At 41.6% G+C, this 17,081-nt stretch overlaps 1 protein-coding gene across 1 annotated transcript in view; it reads right to left on the minus strand.

Annotated features, from left to right (window-relative positions):
- The window catches only part of LOC143721132 (SITS-binding protein), a 72,119-nt gene that overhangs the window by 33,441 nt on the left and 21,597 nt on the right, over positions 1-17,081 (minus strand). The window contains exons 3-4 of the mRNA XM_077211343.1: positions 12,965-13,172; positions 11,859-12,006 (exon numbers count right to left, since the gene is read on the minus strand). Of these exons, the coding sequence (XP_077067458.1) occupies positions 11,859-12,006; positions 12,965-13,172 (356 nt within the window). The remainder of the gene's footprint in view (positions 1-11,858; positions 12,007-12,964; positions 13,173-17,081) is intronic.

Here is a 17,081-nt window from a genome sequence, read left to right on the forward strand (position 1 = left end):
TATAATGTAGCGATTCAGTATTTTCTAAAGCGTTTCTGTGATCCTGAATATTTCTCAGCGCGATCTCCAAGTGACATATGTGTGTGCGCTTTAATACAAAACAGCCCATTAATACAGAACAGTGATTAAACTGACTTGGAACTACCAGTGCATTTAACGGTTTTATTGCACACCTAGCTCCAGCCAATCAGAATTGAGTATTCAGACAGACCATGGAATAAAATTCCTTTAATACATAGTTAGTTTCTTACTGGGGTGTATTTCCCTTATAACAACGTAACTCACTGCTGAACCACCATTGTAGGAACTAGCTAATCACGACTGTTTTTCGAAACCAGTACAAACCTTTGTCGTTTGAACCACGTTACTTCAACAACATAAGACTGTTGTCAATGACGTCACATGCAGGTAGCGGGGTAATAACTTCTGCTAATTAATCTAATCGAGTTCACAATTAATGTATTTAATATTATTGTAGTTCATTTAAAATGCAGTATTTTGCCTACACTTTTCTCCCGTATCAGTCAACAGTTTTCTCCACAACACAACACTGTAATGAACTGAGGACTACTTCACTGTTTTTATTCCCTGTCATTTTATTTTATTTTATTCATCTCGGGTTTCCTCATACATTATATTTCGGGCTTCCTCTATACATTTATGCACATATGCACTACTCAAAAACGGTGCTGATTGTTGACATGCTAATGTATATCTCTCTTTCTCCATCTGTCTCTCTTTCTCTCTCTCTCTCTCTCTCTCTCTCTCTCTCTCTCTCTCTCTCTCTCTCTCTCTCTCTCTCTCTCTCTCTCTCTCTCTCTCTCTCTCTCTCTCTCTCTCTCTCTCTCTCTCTCTCTCTCTTTCTCTCTCTCTCTCTCTCTCTCTCTCTTTCTCTCTCTCTCTCTCTCTCTCTCTCTCTCTCTCTCTCTCTCTCTCTCTATATATATATATATATTTATATTTAAATGGGATGAAAGATATAGAATGCAATGAATGTTGGCTTGCTTATTGTGCCCAAGAGCATGATCTATTTAAGTCCACACGTCGTTTTAACAAGAAACTGTTTCTAACCACAGTTTGAGAGCTTTGCTAAGTTGTTTTCGAATGTCCGTTGGAACTATGGTTTCGAGAAAGACCAAATCATTGAACTATGTTGGTAGCTATACGCAGTGGGGAAACTCCTTTTCCTCGTTTTACTGAAGCCTATAAGCGCATTTGCAGCGACACAGCTAGTACATTGAGCATCTGGCTCGCTCATAGGCTGTGCTGCTGCAACTGCACATCCAATGGCGCGGGCGCCTCTGACGTGCGACCAATGAGACAACTCTGCGTCATTACACGTCAGAGCCCGCCAAAGGGGCCTGACCTCAATCTATAATAGTCCCTGAATTCGCCATTATAGCAGAATTAGCGACTGAAGCGGCAAATTGCCGTGTTACTATAGTGTGGCCGGCTACGCAATACTCGTTCCCTAACTCAGGGAACTGAAGTTACTTGAGTAACCGAGTAGTTCCCTTTCGAACGGTCACTTCGTACTGCGTAGCTATACGCAGTGGGGACACCATGCAAAACGCCGCACTGAGTAACTGGCTGCCACTGCAACTCAGAACCCCTGAGCATACAGAACAAGCCATAACCACATAATTATGTATAAACAGACCAGACACCGTCAGGTCTAGAATAGTACACATAAGTCAGAAATAAACCAACATAATACACCAATCAACCCAGACACTGTCGAGGTTATTAGTATATGAACATATACCCTTTCAAGTGGGTTTATATATGAAATTATAACCGGCCAAAGCGGGTTTTATATATGTATGGAATATAACCGGCAAAAGCGGGTTTTATATATGCCATATAACCGGCAAAAAGCTGGTTTTATACATATATATGTAAATATAACTGGCAACAGCGGGTTTTATACATGAAATACAACCGGCCAACAGCGGGTTTTATATACAGTATATATGTGAATGTGATTGTGCACAGTAATATATGATCAGACCGGCCAATGAAGGATCTTAATCATACCGAAAGCATCTTCGCCTGCAGAGAAGGCACTTCCATGTTATAGAAACTCATAAATGTGGAAGGCAAGGACCAGACGGCCGCATCACAAATATCACTAATGGGAATGCCAGATGGCCAAGCCCATGACGAGGCCATGCCTCTGGTCGAATGGGCCTTGATACCTATAGGGCAAACTTCACCCACTGCGGTATAAGCCATAGAAATAGCATCCACTATCCATCTAGACAGTCTTTGCTTAGTGACTGGATCCCCCATGGAATTACCACCAAAGCAGACAAAAAGCTGTTCTGATTGTCTAAAAGACGCAGAACCCCCAAGGAGGGAGGGCTAATAATGTCACCACCTGTGCTCTGAACGGTGATGAGAGCACTTTAGGAACGTAACCATGCCTGGGCTTGAGGATGACTCTGGAGTCATCTAGACCCAACTCCAAACATGCAGGGCTCACAGAGAGCGCCTGCAGATCTCCCACTCGCTTGATAGATGCCAATGCCATCAGGAGAGCGGTCTTCAACGAGAGAGGTTTAAGATCAACCGATTGGAGCGGTTCGAAAGGCGGACCTTTCAGAGCCCCCAGGACCGTGGAGAGGTCCCAAGGTGGCACAGACGGAGGTCTGGAGGGGTTCATTCTCCTAGCACCTTTCAGGAATCTTACGATCAGGTCGTTTCTTCCCCGTGACTGGCTAGCCGTCAGAACATGATGTGCTGCTATGGCTGCCACTTACACTTTGAGCGTGGATGGGGAGCGACCCGCATCCAGCAGCTCCTGTAAGAATGAGAGAACATCTCACATGACTCTGGGTCAGCCTGATTTTTAATCCCATGCGGAGTACTGGCGATGCTGCTGCCATAAGACCAAGCAGTTTCTGAAATTTCTTCAGCGGCGCGCGCTCTGAAAGTGCCTGCAAGTGCTCGCACCGAGAGCGCGCGCTCTGGTGTGAGTCGCGCTGTCATAGCTCTCGAGTGTAAAACTGTGCCCAGAAAGATCACGCTCTGGCTGGGGGTTAGTTTGCTCTTTGAAACATTGACTGTGAAACACAGGCATTTTAGATGGCCGCGAATCAAATCCCTGTGAGCTAATAGCTCGACTCTCGACTGTGCCAGCACCAGCCAGTCGTCAAGATAATTTAACACGCGCACTCCCTGATGTCTCAGAGGAGAGAGTGCTGCATCCACACACTTCGTGAATGTACGGGGTGCCAACGATAGACCGAACGGCAGAACGGTGTATTGATAAGCCTGGCCCTCGAAGGCGAATCTCAAGAATGGCATGTGACGAGGATTTATTTGAATGTGAAAGTAAGAATCTTTCAGATCCATTGTGACAAACCAATCCCCCGGGCGAACTTGCGCGAGGATATGTTTGATAGTTAACATTTTAGACGGCCGTCTCATAAGAGCTTTCTTCAAATGTCTCAAATCTAGAGTGGGGCGGGTCGCCTAACATAGGGGGACCTGATACCCTTATATTGTAATTTTTGCACACATTGAGTGTTGGACTGACTGTACAAGCCCTAGCGTGTGGGGAAGTCAGTGTTACAACAGGGGAGAGGCCGCCTAGTGAAGGGGGACCTGATACCCTTATATTGTGATTTGTGTACACAATCACATTGAGTGTTGGACTGACTCTACAAGCATTTGCGTGTGGGGAAGTCAGTGTTACAACAGGGGAGGGGCCGCCTAGTGAAGGGGGACCGTGAACCCATGTGTTGTGCTTGGTCTGCGAGCGAATTGGAGTGAGTAACCTCGCTTTATAGTGTTTATGACCCAACTCGACACCTCTGGGATAGCTTGCCAGGCTAGACCTCGTGTGGCTAGGGCTTGACACACTGATTAGGACGGGTCTCCTAACATAGGGGGACCTGATACCCTTATATTGTGATTTGTGCACACATTGGGCCCTATTTTAACGATCTGAAATGCAAGTGTCAAAGCGCAAAGCGCAAGTAACTTTGTGGGCGGATCCCGGCGCTGTTGCTATTTTCCCGGCGGGATAAATGCCTCTTGCACCTGGCGCAAAATCTAAAAGGGGTTGGTCTGAAGTAGCTTCATTATTCATAGGTGTGGTTTGGGCTTAACGGGAAACAAACCAATAAGAGCTTTATATCTCAGTCCCTTTAAGAGCATGATGAACGAGGTGCGCTTGTTCCATGGCGCAATACTATTATAACGGCGCATTTACCAGGCGCGCTTCAGAATCGGTTCTCAGCCGAGGAGATCGATGTTCTCGCCAGGGCCGTAAAAGAAAGAGAAGTGACATTGGGGAATGGACAAACCCACCCAAATTAGCTTCGGTTAAACATGCATATAATAATTTGGGTAAATGTGTAAGCTTTATGCCTATTTTCCCCATCGTCATGGACACAACAATGATTTCCCTCGTGTTTTAATATTTTTCCTTATAATAATGTATCATTTGCAAAAAGTTAAATGCATCTGTGTAGATGAGAGAATCATCTACAGTGTATGCGCTTTGTTCACACTCTGTATTTGGGCCAAGCATTCGCGCTTAAAATAGCATCTGAATGTACGCACAACGCGCCACTGACTTTAGACTAGTTTTTTTCTGGTCAGTGGCGCAATTGTTTTATTGAACAGCAAAATAGCATGAGGGAAATTTTGCGCCGGAACACGCCTCCTCTTTGCGCTGAACCGCCCCGGGGAGCGCAAGTGTATTTCTTAGTTAACCGACGTGTGTCTGTGGAGGGAAAAGTCCGCTTTGCGCGGGTGCAAAATAGGAATGATACATGCGTCAGTGTACAAGGTGCGTCAGGGTGCAAGATAGGGCCCATTGAGTGTTGGACTGACTGCACAAGCATTTGCGTGTGGGGAAGTCAGTGTTACAACAGGGGAGGGGCCGCCTAGTGAAGGGGGACCGTGAACCCATGTGTTGTGCTTGTGTGCTTTATTTGGGTCGCCGTGAAAACGCCGTTTGTTTACAAAAAGACGCGCTCACTGCTGCGGGCCTGTTTACAATAATAAAATCCCCACCCGCCTGAACTGAACAGGGGGCTGTGGGAAGTTTTGCTGGCTTCTTTGAGGATGGTCTGGCAAGCTCTTTCCTTTGCGTGCTAGGACGACTTCGGCGGGAAGCGCCCGGCTGGCGTTGGGCATCAGCCGCAGGGCGGGGCTGAGAGGCCTGTTTCGCCGGCTTTGCTGGTCGGCGCCAGCTAGCACGGTTAGTTACACTCGAGCTCGAGGTCCGCGACGGCCTGTGTTAGGATCCCCCTCGAACAGGACCGGAGATGACTGAGCTGGAGAGAGTGAAGCACGCGGGGACACGGCCGGCGTGCGTTCGCAAACGTCCATGCTCTCTGGATGCCGTTGGCTGCGGCGCTTCTTCTTCCTCGGCTGTAGTAGGACCGGAGAAGGAAGCACGGGTGACGCGGCGTCGCCGTCTCGAGAGAGAGCTAGCCGAGTTCACACCACGAAGATAGGCATGCACTCGCAGGCCGCACATCCGCCGGCAGAGAGTGCATTCTCTGCGTGCTAGAGTCCCAGGCATGAAATGCAGCTTGTGTGTTCGTAGGCCTCGCTTAACACGAGGCATATGGAACAACGCTCGTACAGATATAAACACATAATAAACAGATATTGAAAAGGATATCGCCGGATAGCCACAGGAGAGACGGCGTCAGGAGAAACACGGCTGAGATGTGTAGTCTGGTGAACTGTAGCTTGCTCAGACTGAAGCTTGTTCGACGGCAAAGGCTCAATAAATGGTCAGAGACGTGAAGTTTGTCGCTAAAGGAGTAATATCTGCTATAATGGCGAATTCGGGGACTATTATAGACTGAGGTCACGCCCCTTTGGTGGGCTCTGACGTGTAATGATGCGGAGTTGTCTCATTGGTCGCACGTCAGAGGTGCCCGCGCCATTGGATGTGCAGTTGCCGCAGCACAGCCTATGAGCGAGCCAGACGCTCAATGTACTAGCTGTGCAGTTGCAAATGCGCTTTACATATAGGCTTCAGTAAATTGAGGAAAAGAAGTTGCCCGACTGCGTATAGCTATGCAATACGAAGTGACCATTCGAAAGGGAACTATGCTAGCTTGAAAAATCGATCAGATGAATTAATCTCAGGAGACAGGAAGTGAAGCTAACTTTGGATTCGGATGTGTCTTGATGCCTTCCTACGTTGTAATGTGCCTTCTATGTATAGCGGCCCATTGAAATTGCTGATAATGAGGAATCTATATATATACATATATATGTTGGTAACGACAGAACTTGCAGTCATAGTTGGCTAATTTCGCTTTTGGGAAACAAACCCCAGATTAGTAATCATCAGTGTCAGTGTTATTTTAGTATCATTGAATTACTATTATAGTTTTTGATAATATTTTGAATTAGATTTTAGTTTTCACTTTAATTTTAGTTAAGGTTTTAGTCTTTTTGTTGTCACCTGTCAGCGTTTGTTTGGACTTTCAGTTTTTATTTTGTATTCCTGTTCTCCTGTTTTTTTCCGCCACTCCTTCGTATCCATGGCTAATGTCATCATCAGTTCAGTTGTGTCACCTGTCTAGTCGTCATCGTCATCTGTATCACCTGTGTTCTGTTAATCAGTGTCATCTGTGTTTGTATTTAAGGTCCGTCTGTTCAGTCAGTGTTTGTCTCATATCTGTCTTATTTAGTGTGTGTTGCTACCTGTTCTGCCGTCCTGTGTTTAATTACAAATAAACCTTCGTTCTGGAAATATATCCTCATCTACCTTCCTGCAACCCACTGTGACATTTGTTGTGTGTGTTTTTTTAATAGTATTATATACGTCTATGTAGTATTTATTAACTTTTATTTTAGTAGAATTTCAGTAGAACGTTTTTATTTTATTTCAGTTTAAAACGTTTATTTTATTTAGAGTAACGAATGCTTTTTTATGCATTCGTTTTAGTTAATGATAGCTGTTACCGATTATTTATTTCTACTCAACCATATACAAATATAGACGTAGAACACACAAAATGAACACATAAATGATAATTTTCAACATGTACACTTGTTTGAAAGGGTAGAAAATGCAGTGCTGTTGGTTCTCTGGACTGTGCGAGGCTGTTCGGGAGGAAAATGAAGGCCTGTAGACCCGTAACAGGTGCAGAGCCTGAGCCGCTGACGGCTGGAGATTAAACTGCACACACTGAAGGTCAGAGACGGGGAATCTGCTGCAGATACACACACAACACTCACCAGGGACAATCTGGGTTATTACTGGCTTTCATTGTTTGTTGTGGTTTACTTTTTTAATTATTATATATAAGACAACGAAACGAGCCATACATAATTATTAATATTGTCAGGCTAATTAGATTGATACTAATCTTTTCAAATATATACAATATAGTTCAAAGTTAATATTTATTTTAATTAAATATAAAGACATTCATCATGCTACAAAAGATTTATATTTCAAATAAACGCTGTTCTTTTGAACTTTATATTCAACAAAGAATCCTGAAAAAAAAATGTATCACGTATTCCACAAACACATTAAGCAGCACAACTGTTTTTAACATTGATAATTATACGAAATGTTTCTTGTGCATCAATTTTGAGCATAAATCTTTGCAATTTTGAGGCGTTCAGTGTTATTTATTTTAGGAAGTAAACATGTGATTGCTCTCCTCACAAATCAACCATTTCCTGTTTTTCATTGGCGTAGAGCAGTGGTTCCCAACCTTTTTTTGTCTGAAACCCCTTTTTCCCAAGAAAATATTTTAGGGCCCCCCATCACATTTAATGATATTGTAGCTCTTTTAGGCTTGCAGCAAGGATGACAAAATGTTTTGGTTTTTAAACAAACAGTATGTTTATTACTATAACCAGATATGTTTATGCACAAATAATAGCATATAATATTGATTTCCATTACACGAGAGTAGATGTTAAAACTTCATGCTGATTTGTACTCGGCTTTCGCCGAGATAAGCACCAACTAAGACGTAGCTTTACAGTAACCTATGCTTCTCCATCCATTTACGCTTCTTTCCATCTGGTGACGTGAATCTCCTTCTGTCCGGTGTTAATAGTGTATTTGCGCGTCAGCACACACAACGGCTGCAACCACCTTGCGGTCCCCCCATAACAACCCTCTGGATTGAGCGGAGTAGGGAACATCTCTAGGGTCTTCAAGTGGGCACCTTCCGTCCTCAGTGTTTCTTCGACTAGCCCACGACACCTCAAGAGGGCTCGACAGTGACTCTGGCGTCCCAGAGTCACCCCCCTCCGTCCCCCACTCAACTCAGCCCAGCTTACTGACCTCTACTTCCCTCTTGCTAATGAGACCTAACCACAATCTCACAATCTCTCCACAACCCAACCATACGCGCCAACCCGTTTGACTAAGGCTGTCGAGTCCCACTGGTGCGTTAATATGCAGTTTCAGTGGCAACGGTTCCGTATGGCATACCACCTACCGCAAAACACAATATCTGCCCAACCACCCGTCATTCACGCAATATACACAGGAACGTAATGACTGTAAATACTATACAACCTCTACAAATAAACCAACAGTGCTGCTGAGACCTAACCACAATCTCACAATCTCTCCGCAACCCAACCATACGCGCCAACCCGTTTGACTAAGGCTGTCGAGCCCCACTGGTGCGTTAATATGCAGTTTCAGTGGCAACGGTTCCGTATGGCATACCACCTACCGCAAAACACAATATCTGCCCAACATCCCGTCATTCACGCAATATACACAGGAACGTAATGACTGTAAATACTATACAACCTATACAAATAAACCAACACCCTTCAAGTTTTCAAGAATTCTACGAAACCGTAGCATGGTGGCCTGTCCTCAGCCAGCTAGAATCTTTCCGTCTCAACCACAGCCAGTTGCTGCTCCTTTCTGCTGCTTCAGATAAGTTCTTTACTGTGCGACGCAACTCTTGACCACTGAATCCGACGTCTCTGAGGAACCGGGTTGTAGAGTGTGCCACAAAACCTCGACAACCCACTTCCACTGGATAAACCTGGACTCTCCATCCTCGCTGTTCTGCTTCAGTGGCCAGATGAGCATACCACAATTTCTTCCTCTCATATGCCTCATCTACCGCATCCTCCCATGGCACTGTTAACTCTATCAGTTGAACAATGCGTGCTGATCCAGACCACAAAACAATATCTGGTCGTAGGTTAGTGGTGGCAATCTCAGGTGGAAAAATAAGCCGTTGATCAAGATCAGCCAGCATCTTCCAGTCCCTAGCAGCTTCCAGTTGTCCTGGGCGAGAATTGGTGTTAGCACCTTTTCTTGGTGGTTGCTCGCCTGGGCGGAGGAATATTGTCTTCTGCGTGTAATGTTTTGCTAGAACAGGCGGCAACTTATTGGTCATACTACGCTTGCCTTCCAATGCTAAAGCCAAACATCGCAATACTTGGTCATGGCGCCAAGTAAACCGACCTTGGCTAAGAGCCACCTTACATCCTGTCAAAATGTGCCTTAATGTGGCAGGTGATGAACACAAAGGACAAGAGGGATCCTCTCCTACCCAGAGGTTTAGGTTCTGCGGTGATGGGAGAACATCATATGTTGACCTAATAAGGAAACTGATCCTACACTCTTCCATTGACCAAAGGTCTTGCCAGCCCATTTTTCGTTGTTCCACACTCTCCCATCTCATCCACTCTCCCTGCTTGGCCTGGGAAATGGCCTTTATACATCTCATCCTCTCCTCCTGCTTTCGCACCTCGTTGACTACCAGCTTCCTCCTTTGAGCTGGGCCTGCCTTGTGCCATTTAGGAGGAGCTAAACTGAGCCCAAAACCCCCTCTTCCATGCTGTACCTGTCCCACGATATCCCCAATTTGAAGGTCAGCCTTTGCCTCTACTACAGATTTCTTTGATGACCACTTTCTAAGTTTCTTGAAAATACTATAGCAAAAACATCAATAGGCCATTTGTAATTTAAAAACGTAAGCCTAGGAGTAGCCTATTAATTGGCCCTATTTGAAATGCGATAACAAAAATATAAGTATTCACACTGGTGAGTAGGGAAAAAGGAATTAAAGGGTTAGTTCACCCAAAAATGAAAATTATATCATTAATGACTCACCCTCATGTCGTTCCAAGCCTGTAAGACCTCCGTTCATCTTCGGAACACAGTTTAAGATATTTTAGATTTAGTCCGAGAGCTTTTTGTCCGTACATTGAAAATCTATGTACGGTATACTGTCCTTGTCCAGAAAGGCAATAAAGACATCATCAAAGTAGTCCATGTGACCTCAGTGGGTTAGTTAGAATTTTTTGAAGCATCGAAAATACATTTTGTTCCAAAAATAACAAGAACGACGACTTTATTCAGCATTGTATTCTCTTCCGGTTCCGTTGTCAATCCGCGTTCATGAGTCCGCTGACGTAAGACGAGCTGACGTGTTATCTGGTGCGCCCGAGCTTCGTTTACAGTCTGAGGGAGACGCACGCTGTAAACAAAACAATCTTTGCAAACATGTCTAAGGATTTCAACAAAGGGGAAGACTTGCATTTTTTTTTAAAACAGACATATTTATTTGAACCCGAATACACGGACGCACCAGATAACACGTCAGCAGCGTCTTACGTCAGCAGCGTCACTGGCCTCGTGAACGCGGATTGACAACAGAACCGGATAAGAATACAATGCTGAATAAAGTCATCGTTTTTGTTATTTTTGGAACAAAATGTATTTTCGATGCTTCAAAAAATTCGAACTAACCCCCTGAGGTCTCGTGGACTACTTTGATGATGTCTTTATTTCCTTTCTGGACAAGGACAGTATACCGTACATAGATTTTCAATGGAGGGACAGAAAACTCTCGGACTAAATCTAAAATATCTTAAACTGTGTTCCGAAGATGAACGGAGGTCTTACGGGCTTGGAACGACATGAGGGTGAGTCATTAATGACATCATTTTCATTTTTGGGTGAACTAACCCTTTAATATAGGCTATTACAAAATGACTGGTGTACGGAACATCAAAACTTGCATGTTATTTGTGAGGCTTTATCAATCAGTGTGAGGATTGTTGCTGGCGGTGAGTAATTTGGTCAATGAGTGGAGAGATCTTAGACAGGGCAAAACACATATCATCCTCAAGGGTCAGTATGGCCCTGTATTTGGTTTTAAGGGCTGTCATAGTTGTAAACCCCTGTTTTGGTCAGCCAGGGGATCGTGAATAAAATTAGCCAATGCAATATGATCGTTCTAGTTAGAGCTGCAGTCCGTAACCTTTGGCGCTCTAGCGATTAATAAACATGCATTTATTAACAGAATAATGTGTCTTGCAGCAGAACATTGAAGCCGGAGCTACTTCTCTCTGTTTATGTCAATGACGAGTCACGTTAGTTAGGTGTACCATACTGAATCAGGATAAGACATGGTTTGGAAAATGGATTCATGATGTACTCGCTCATTACATAAATTAAGTAAATTTTGAACACGAAAAAAGTTACGGACTGCAGCTTTAAAGCTTACTGTTCAACACTTTTCAAAATATGATGCGACCCCCTCAAAGAACTCGCTGACGCCCACTTGTGGGCCAAGACCCCCCTTTTGGGAACCGATGGCGTAGAGGACTAGTGCATCTTTGAGCCAAAGTGAAGTACGAGTAAAACACTGTTAAAATCTGAGACTGACATTACTCAAGTCTTATTGGAATTGGTGACTTTTAACTTGTAATGGGGTCATTTTCGCTGTAATCTGTACTTTTACTCAAGTATGGTTATCAGGTACTCTTTACGCCTCTGATAGCTAGTTTAAATACAGAACAGTCAATCTGGAATGCATAGCAGGGATGGAGGCAGAGGGTGAGTTTGTGTTGGGACTGCGAGCGTCACTCACCATGTTGGCGAGGAGGGCTGTGGAATGTTCGTCGAGGCTGATGACTCCCTCCAGGTGAAGCCGCTTCAGCCGGTTTGAGAAGGTTCTCAGCTCTCTCTCTAGCTTGGCCCCAGACTCCACATTTGCTAGAAGCTTCCAGAAGGGCAGCCTTCAGATACAAATTGTATTTGTTTGGCTAGAGGTGTTAGATTAAAGTTTATACATCATAGTGCATACACCACACTAGTGTAATTTTCGGTAACTAAAACTAAGGGTACGTTTACACAGCAACGATGTACTATGTTTTTCGTTTGCTTTTTTCGCGTACAGACGACAACGTGGTCAAAACAATCCAAGTTCACACGGATCCTCGAAAACGACTAAAAACACTGTATTATACATGCCAGGCCAGTAGATGGCGATGTCACTTTGTAGAGAAACACTACATGCCAATAGACTAAGTCTAAATGCATAATACGCATGCTTGTGACGTCACCGTTTTTACAAATTCATGTTTTTGTAGTTTACACCGAGACGATAACGGTGTCGTTTTCAAAAACTTACACTACAGAACGCGTTTTCAAAAGTTTGTTTTCAGGCCCCAAACACATGAATGGCCAAAACACATACAAATTTGAAGTACTAAAATAACTAAAAGTAAATAAACTAAAGACTAAACCTGTATATACATTTAAAATAAAAAAAACTAATAAAAATGCAAAAAAAAAACATCAAAATTACTAAAACTTTCACTAAAATTAAAGTTGAAACAAAATATAAAAAAAATATCTAATTGAAAATATTAACCAAAAATATATAGTAGGCCTACATCAATTATACTAAAATCGGCACCACACCATAGTAAGGAATTTAAAAAAAAATCTTGAACACAGTATAATCAGCAGTATTGATTTACATTAATCAAAAAGTGAATCAGAAATTAAAACATTATTGTGTAAAAATAAAATCGATGGATCACTTTATAGCATTTTTTGAAAAGTGTCTGCTTCTAATATTGGACAGATACTGCTAATAAGAAAGAAACCGCGATTCTGCATCCCTAGAAATTAAAAGTAAAAAATATAACAATGAAAGAAGTAGAAAGAGAGTTTTTAAATTTGTAGTACCGTAAGACATCCATGTTTGGCAGCTCTCGTCTGGCTGTGGAGAGCCGGTTCATTGACTCCTGATGGACGGCCTTAATGTTGTGTCCAACACACACGGTGTACTCCAGAGGCATGCGCTCCATACTGGGGGGCGTCTGCAAACAGTAATGCTGTCTGCTTTCCATTCCTACATGTAGTGGGATGTTTGGGGCCACGAGAACTGACACACCTTTAAAAGAAAAACCACAACACTACTGGATTACTGATGGTCAGCTTTGCAAATTTGAAATCCCCAGTCAATCAAAATTAGGAGTTTTGTTGCTTTTAGTCCATGTCTGTTATGCTAGTGTACTCCTAAAAGTTGACTAAATGACTTTTAGCAGATACACACACATACAAATATTGATGACATCATCGCGCACTCAGGGGCGTCTACATATTTTTGTCAAATACTGAAGTCTCTTCTCAGCAACATGGATTTGATCAAAACACAGTAAAAACAGTAATATTGTGAAATATTATTACAAATTAAAAGAACAATTTTTTGTTTGAATATATATATTTTGAAAGAAATGAATACTTTAATTCAGCAAGGATGGTTAAATTGATAAAAAATGATAGTAAAGATTTATATTGTTAGGAAAGTTTTTATTTTGAATAAATACTGTTCTTTTTAACTTGGTATAAAAAATTATCAAAGGTTAAAAAAAATATTAAGCAGTGCATCTGTTTCCAATATTGATAATAAGAAATGTTTCTTGAGCAGCAAATCATCACATTAGAATGATTTCTGAAGGATCATGTGACACTGAAGACGGGAGTAATGAAGCTAAAAATTCAGCTTTGCTTCACAGGACTAAATTAAACCAATGTTTGAAAATGATAATAATATTTCACAATATTACTGTTTTTTCTGTATTTTTGATTTTAAAAAATGAAGCCTTGGTGAGCAGAAGACGTTAAAAATAGTAATGTTTCCAAACTTTTGACCAATACTATATATTCTTTTTTTGGAAACAGGATTCTTTGGTTAACTGTAGTTAAAAAATAATTTATTTATAAAAATAAAGCATTAATTTGAAATATTTTTTGTAATATTATAAAATGTCTATACTGTCACTTTTGATTAATTTAATGTGTCTTTGCTGAATAAAATGATTAATTTCAAAAACTTTTGAATGGCTTATGTCCCGCCACAACTTCCTGTTTCAATTGGAAATACGTTAACGCAAAAAGAAAAGTCCACTCATTAAGTCATTTCATTGTAACTAAATTTGGAGTCCATACATTGATGTTGACATGCATAGTCTTGGTTTCCAATACTCAATACATGCATGAGACACTGCGGAGACGTCAGGTGATTTCAGATGACACGTTAAATCCTGTAACTCCATTCGTGACTCTGTGTGAATGGCAGACACAGCATGAACGAAACCAAATACCATCTTTCAACCTACCCCAGTGAAGCAGCCTTTACAGCCTGATGAATCATGGAAATTTGGGGCCTGTGACATTTGGAACAGGAAACATTGGAATTTATAATTGAATATTTCTATTTTCAAAGCTTTTTGAGAAGGTGGGTGGTTTATGTGGGCTGCTTCTGATGTCTTTCCGCACCTGAAAAGTTGAGATTATGTGAAGCAGATAATTATGTCCGCAGATGTAGCTGCCCTCCCTGGAATTCTTCCTGCTTCTCGAGTTTCACCACCATGTCAATGAGCCTTAGTGTGGACACACACACACACACGGGACCTTCCGTCCGTTCCATCTAACCAAACTCTGCCGATTCAACCCACAAAACAAGACACGAAACAATACATCTCAAGAAATATTGTCCTGCGATAAGCAGTATATCAATTCAGAATTATGAAATGAATTAAATAATTATTCATTATTATTCAAGAATTATTGATTCCATCATGAATTTGAATGTTTTTTTAACCTTTAGACAAAATATTTAAAAGGATACTCTTTTGACTATTATATTTGACGCATCCGGATTTTATGGCTAATATACTGTCTGATTTAATAGAATATGGAAGTCATACACGAGAAAGAAAAAATAATGTTTTATTCATAGGCTAAAACTGAATGCAGTTGCTCATATTTATATGGCCAAAGAGTAAGATGAAATTCTGATAGCTTATCATGTAAATCAATCAATCAAAACTTTATAACTGTACAGCAGACTACTTACATAAAATTTATATAAATATCAGTTGTCACACTATATATCTCCCAATAATGTATTAGTAAGATGATATTTAAATGCTAAGTTGAAAAAAAACTCTAGTTTTAATTGTGGGGGACAAAACATAACACAATGCAAACAATGACAAAGACAAATGAATAAGCATTCCTTAAAAGCCTAATGTTTTATATTTTTAACATGATTTATCTAAAAAATGATGAAATTTGTAATCAAGTAAACCTTATGTTGCTTGTCTAGCAAGTGTTCATCTTGAAGAATTACTAAGTTATTCTTAAGTTTACTTTATAAAAATCAGTAAAGATTTCACAGAAAAAAGACACGTGAACCACGAGCTGAAGTGGGACGTTTATAGAATTATATTAAAGGCCTTTTACTTGATAAAAAAACTATCAATCAGACGACAAAAAACATGTACAAAAATGTGTACAACAGGCTTTACAAGGTTAACAGTTAAGCCGGGGACACACTTAACAACTGTAAGGCGATTATGAATGTAATTTGATCATGCTCAAACGCACCAAGTCACGTTCTGTCAGTGTTCACAGTCGGTGTTTAAAATCTGCTCCAGTCATCATTGGAAAGGAAACAGTCTGTAAGTGTTTGTTCAGTTCAGTCTCAGAATGTTTCAGCTAGTCGTCTAGTGTTTCCCCGGCATTAGACGTAGCATGTACAACAATGCATTTACAAATATTTTTATATTTTGACAATGTAATTGTAATCGTTCGTCAGAGGGATCCGACAGAAATGGGATCTTCGCAGAGAGACTAATCTACTTTGAGAGAAACTAAACGAGCCAATGCACATTGGCATACGATAATTGCGCCAGCTGCTTCTATCACGCAGCACGTGTATATAATGAGCAGCAGGTGCAAGGCATCTTTGGTTTTGGTTTCGGACCCGTGCTTCTGAATGGTTCTGCTCTTCAATCTTCTTTAGGAAAATTCAACGAGCACTCTTGGAAGATTCTCTTCTCTGTTCGTGTTGGTGAGACGGTGCGTTTCAGCGAGATCGCCGAATCTAAACAGCTGTTTTCACAGCTCTGAGTGCAATCAGCTCTTGATTTCGGTTTCGGTTTGAGTGCCTCAACGGCAGACATGGGCAGTATTTCAATTAAATGTATTTTAAATACGTATTTAATTACTTTAGTGTATTTTGTAATTTGTATTTTGCAGGTGTGGAAAAATTTAAATGTATTTTGTAACAAAATATTTTGAGGGAGTGTATTTGGAGTATTTGGTCTGATGTTGGCAATGGCAATGTCCAGGTTAGATGCACGAAAATCACGTAACACCCTGTAGACCGGGCTCCCTCCAAGTAGTGAATGAGTTTTGAACTCTTAAAAACGGCATTAAAGGGTTAGTTCACCCAAAAATGAAAATTATGTCATTAATAACTCACCCTCATGTCGTTCCAAGCCCGTAAGACCTCCGTTCATCTTCAGAACACAGTTTAAGATATTTTAGATTCAGTCCGAGAGCTTTTTGTCCCTCCATTGAAAATCAATGTACGGTATACTGTCCTTGTCCAGAAAGGAAATAAAGACATCATCCGAGTAGTCCATGTGTTAGTTAGAATTTTTTGAAGCATCGAAAATACATTTTGTTCCAAAAATAACAAAAACGACGACTTTATTCAGCATTGTATTCTCTTCCGGTTCCGTTGTCAATCCGCGTTCATGAGTCCGCTGACGTAAGACGAGCTGACGTGTTATCTGGTGCGCCCGAGCTTCGTTTACAGTCTGAGGGAGACGCACGCTGTAAACAAAACAATTTTTGCAAACATGTCTAGGATTTCGACACAGGGGAAGACTTGCATTTGTTTTTTTAACCAGACATATTTATTTGAGCCCGAATACACGGACGCACCAGATAACACGTCAGCAGCGTTTTACGTTCACTGGCCTCGTGAACACGGATTGACAACAGA

The sequence above is a fragment of the Siphateles boraxobius genome, unplaced genomic scaffold (assembly GCF_051911475.1).
Source record: "Siphateles boraxobius isolate OS27281-9 unplaced genomic scaffold, OSU_SipBor_1 65, whole genome shotgun sequence".
NCBI lineage: Eukaryota > Metazoa > Chordata > Actinopteri > Cypriniformes > Leuciscidae > Siphateles > Siphateles boraxobius.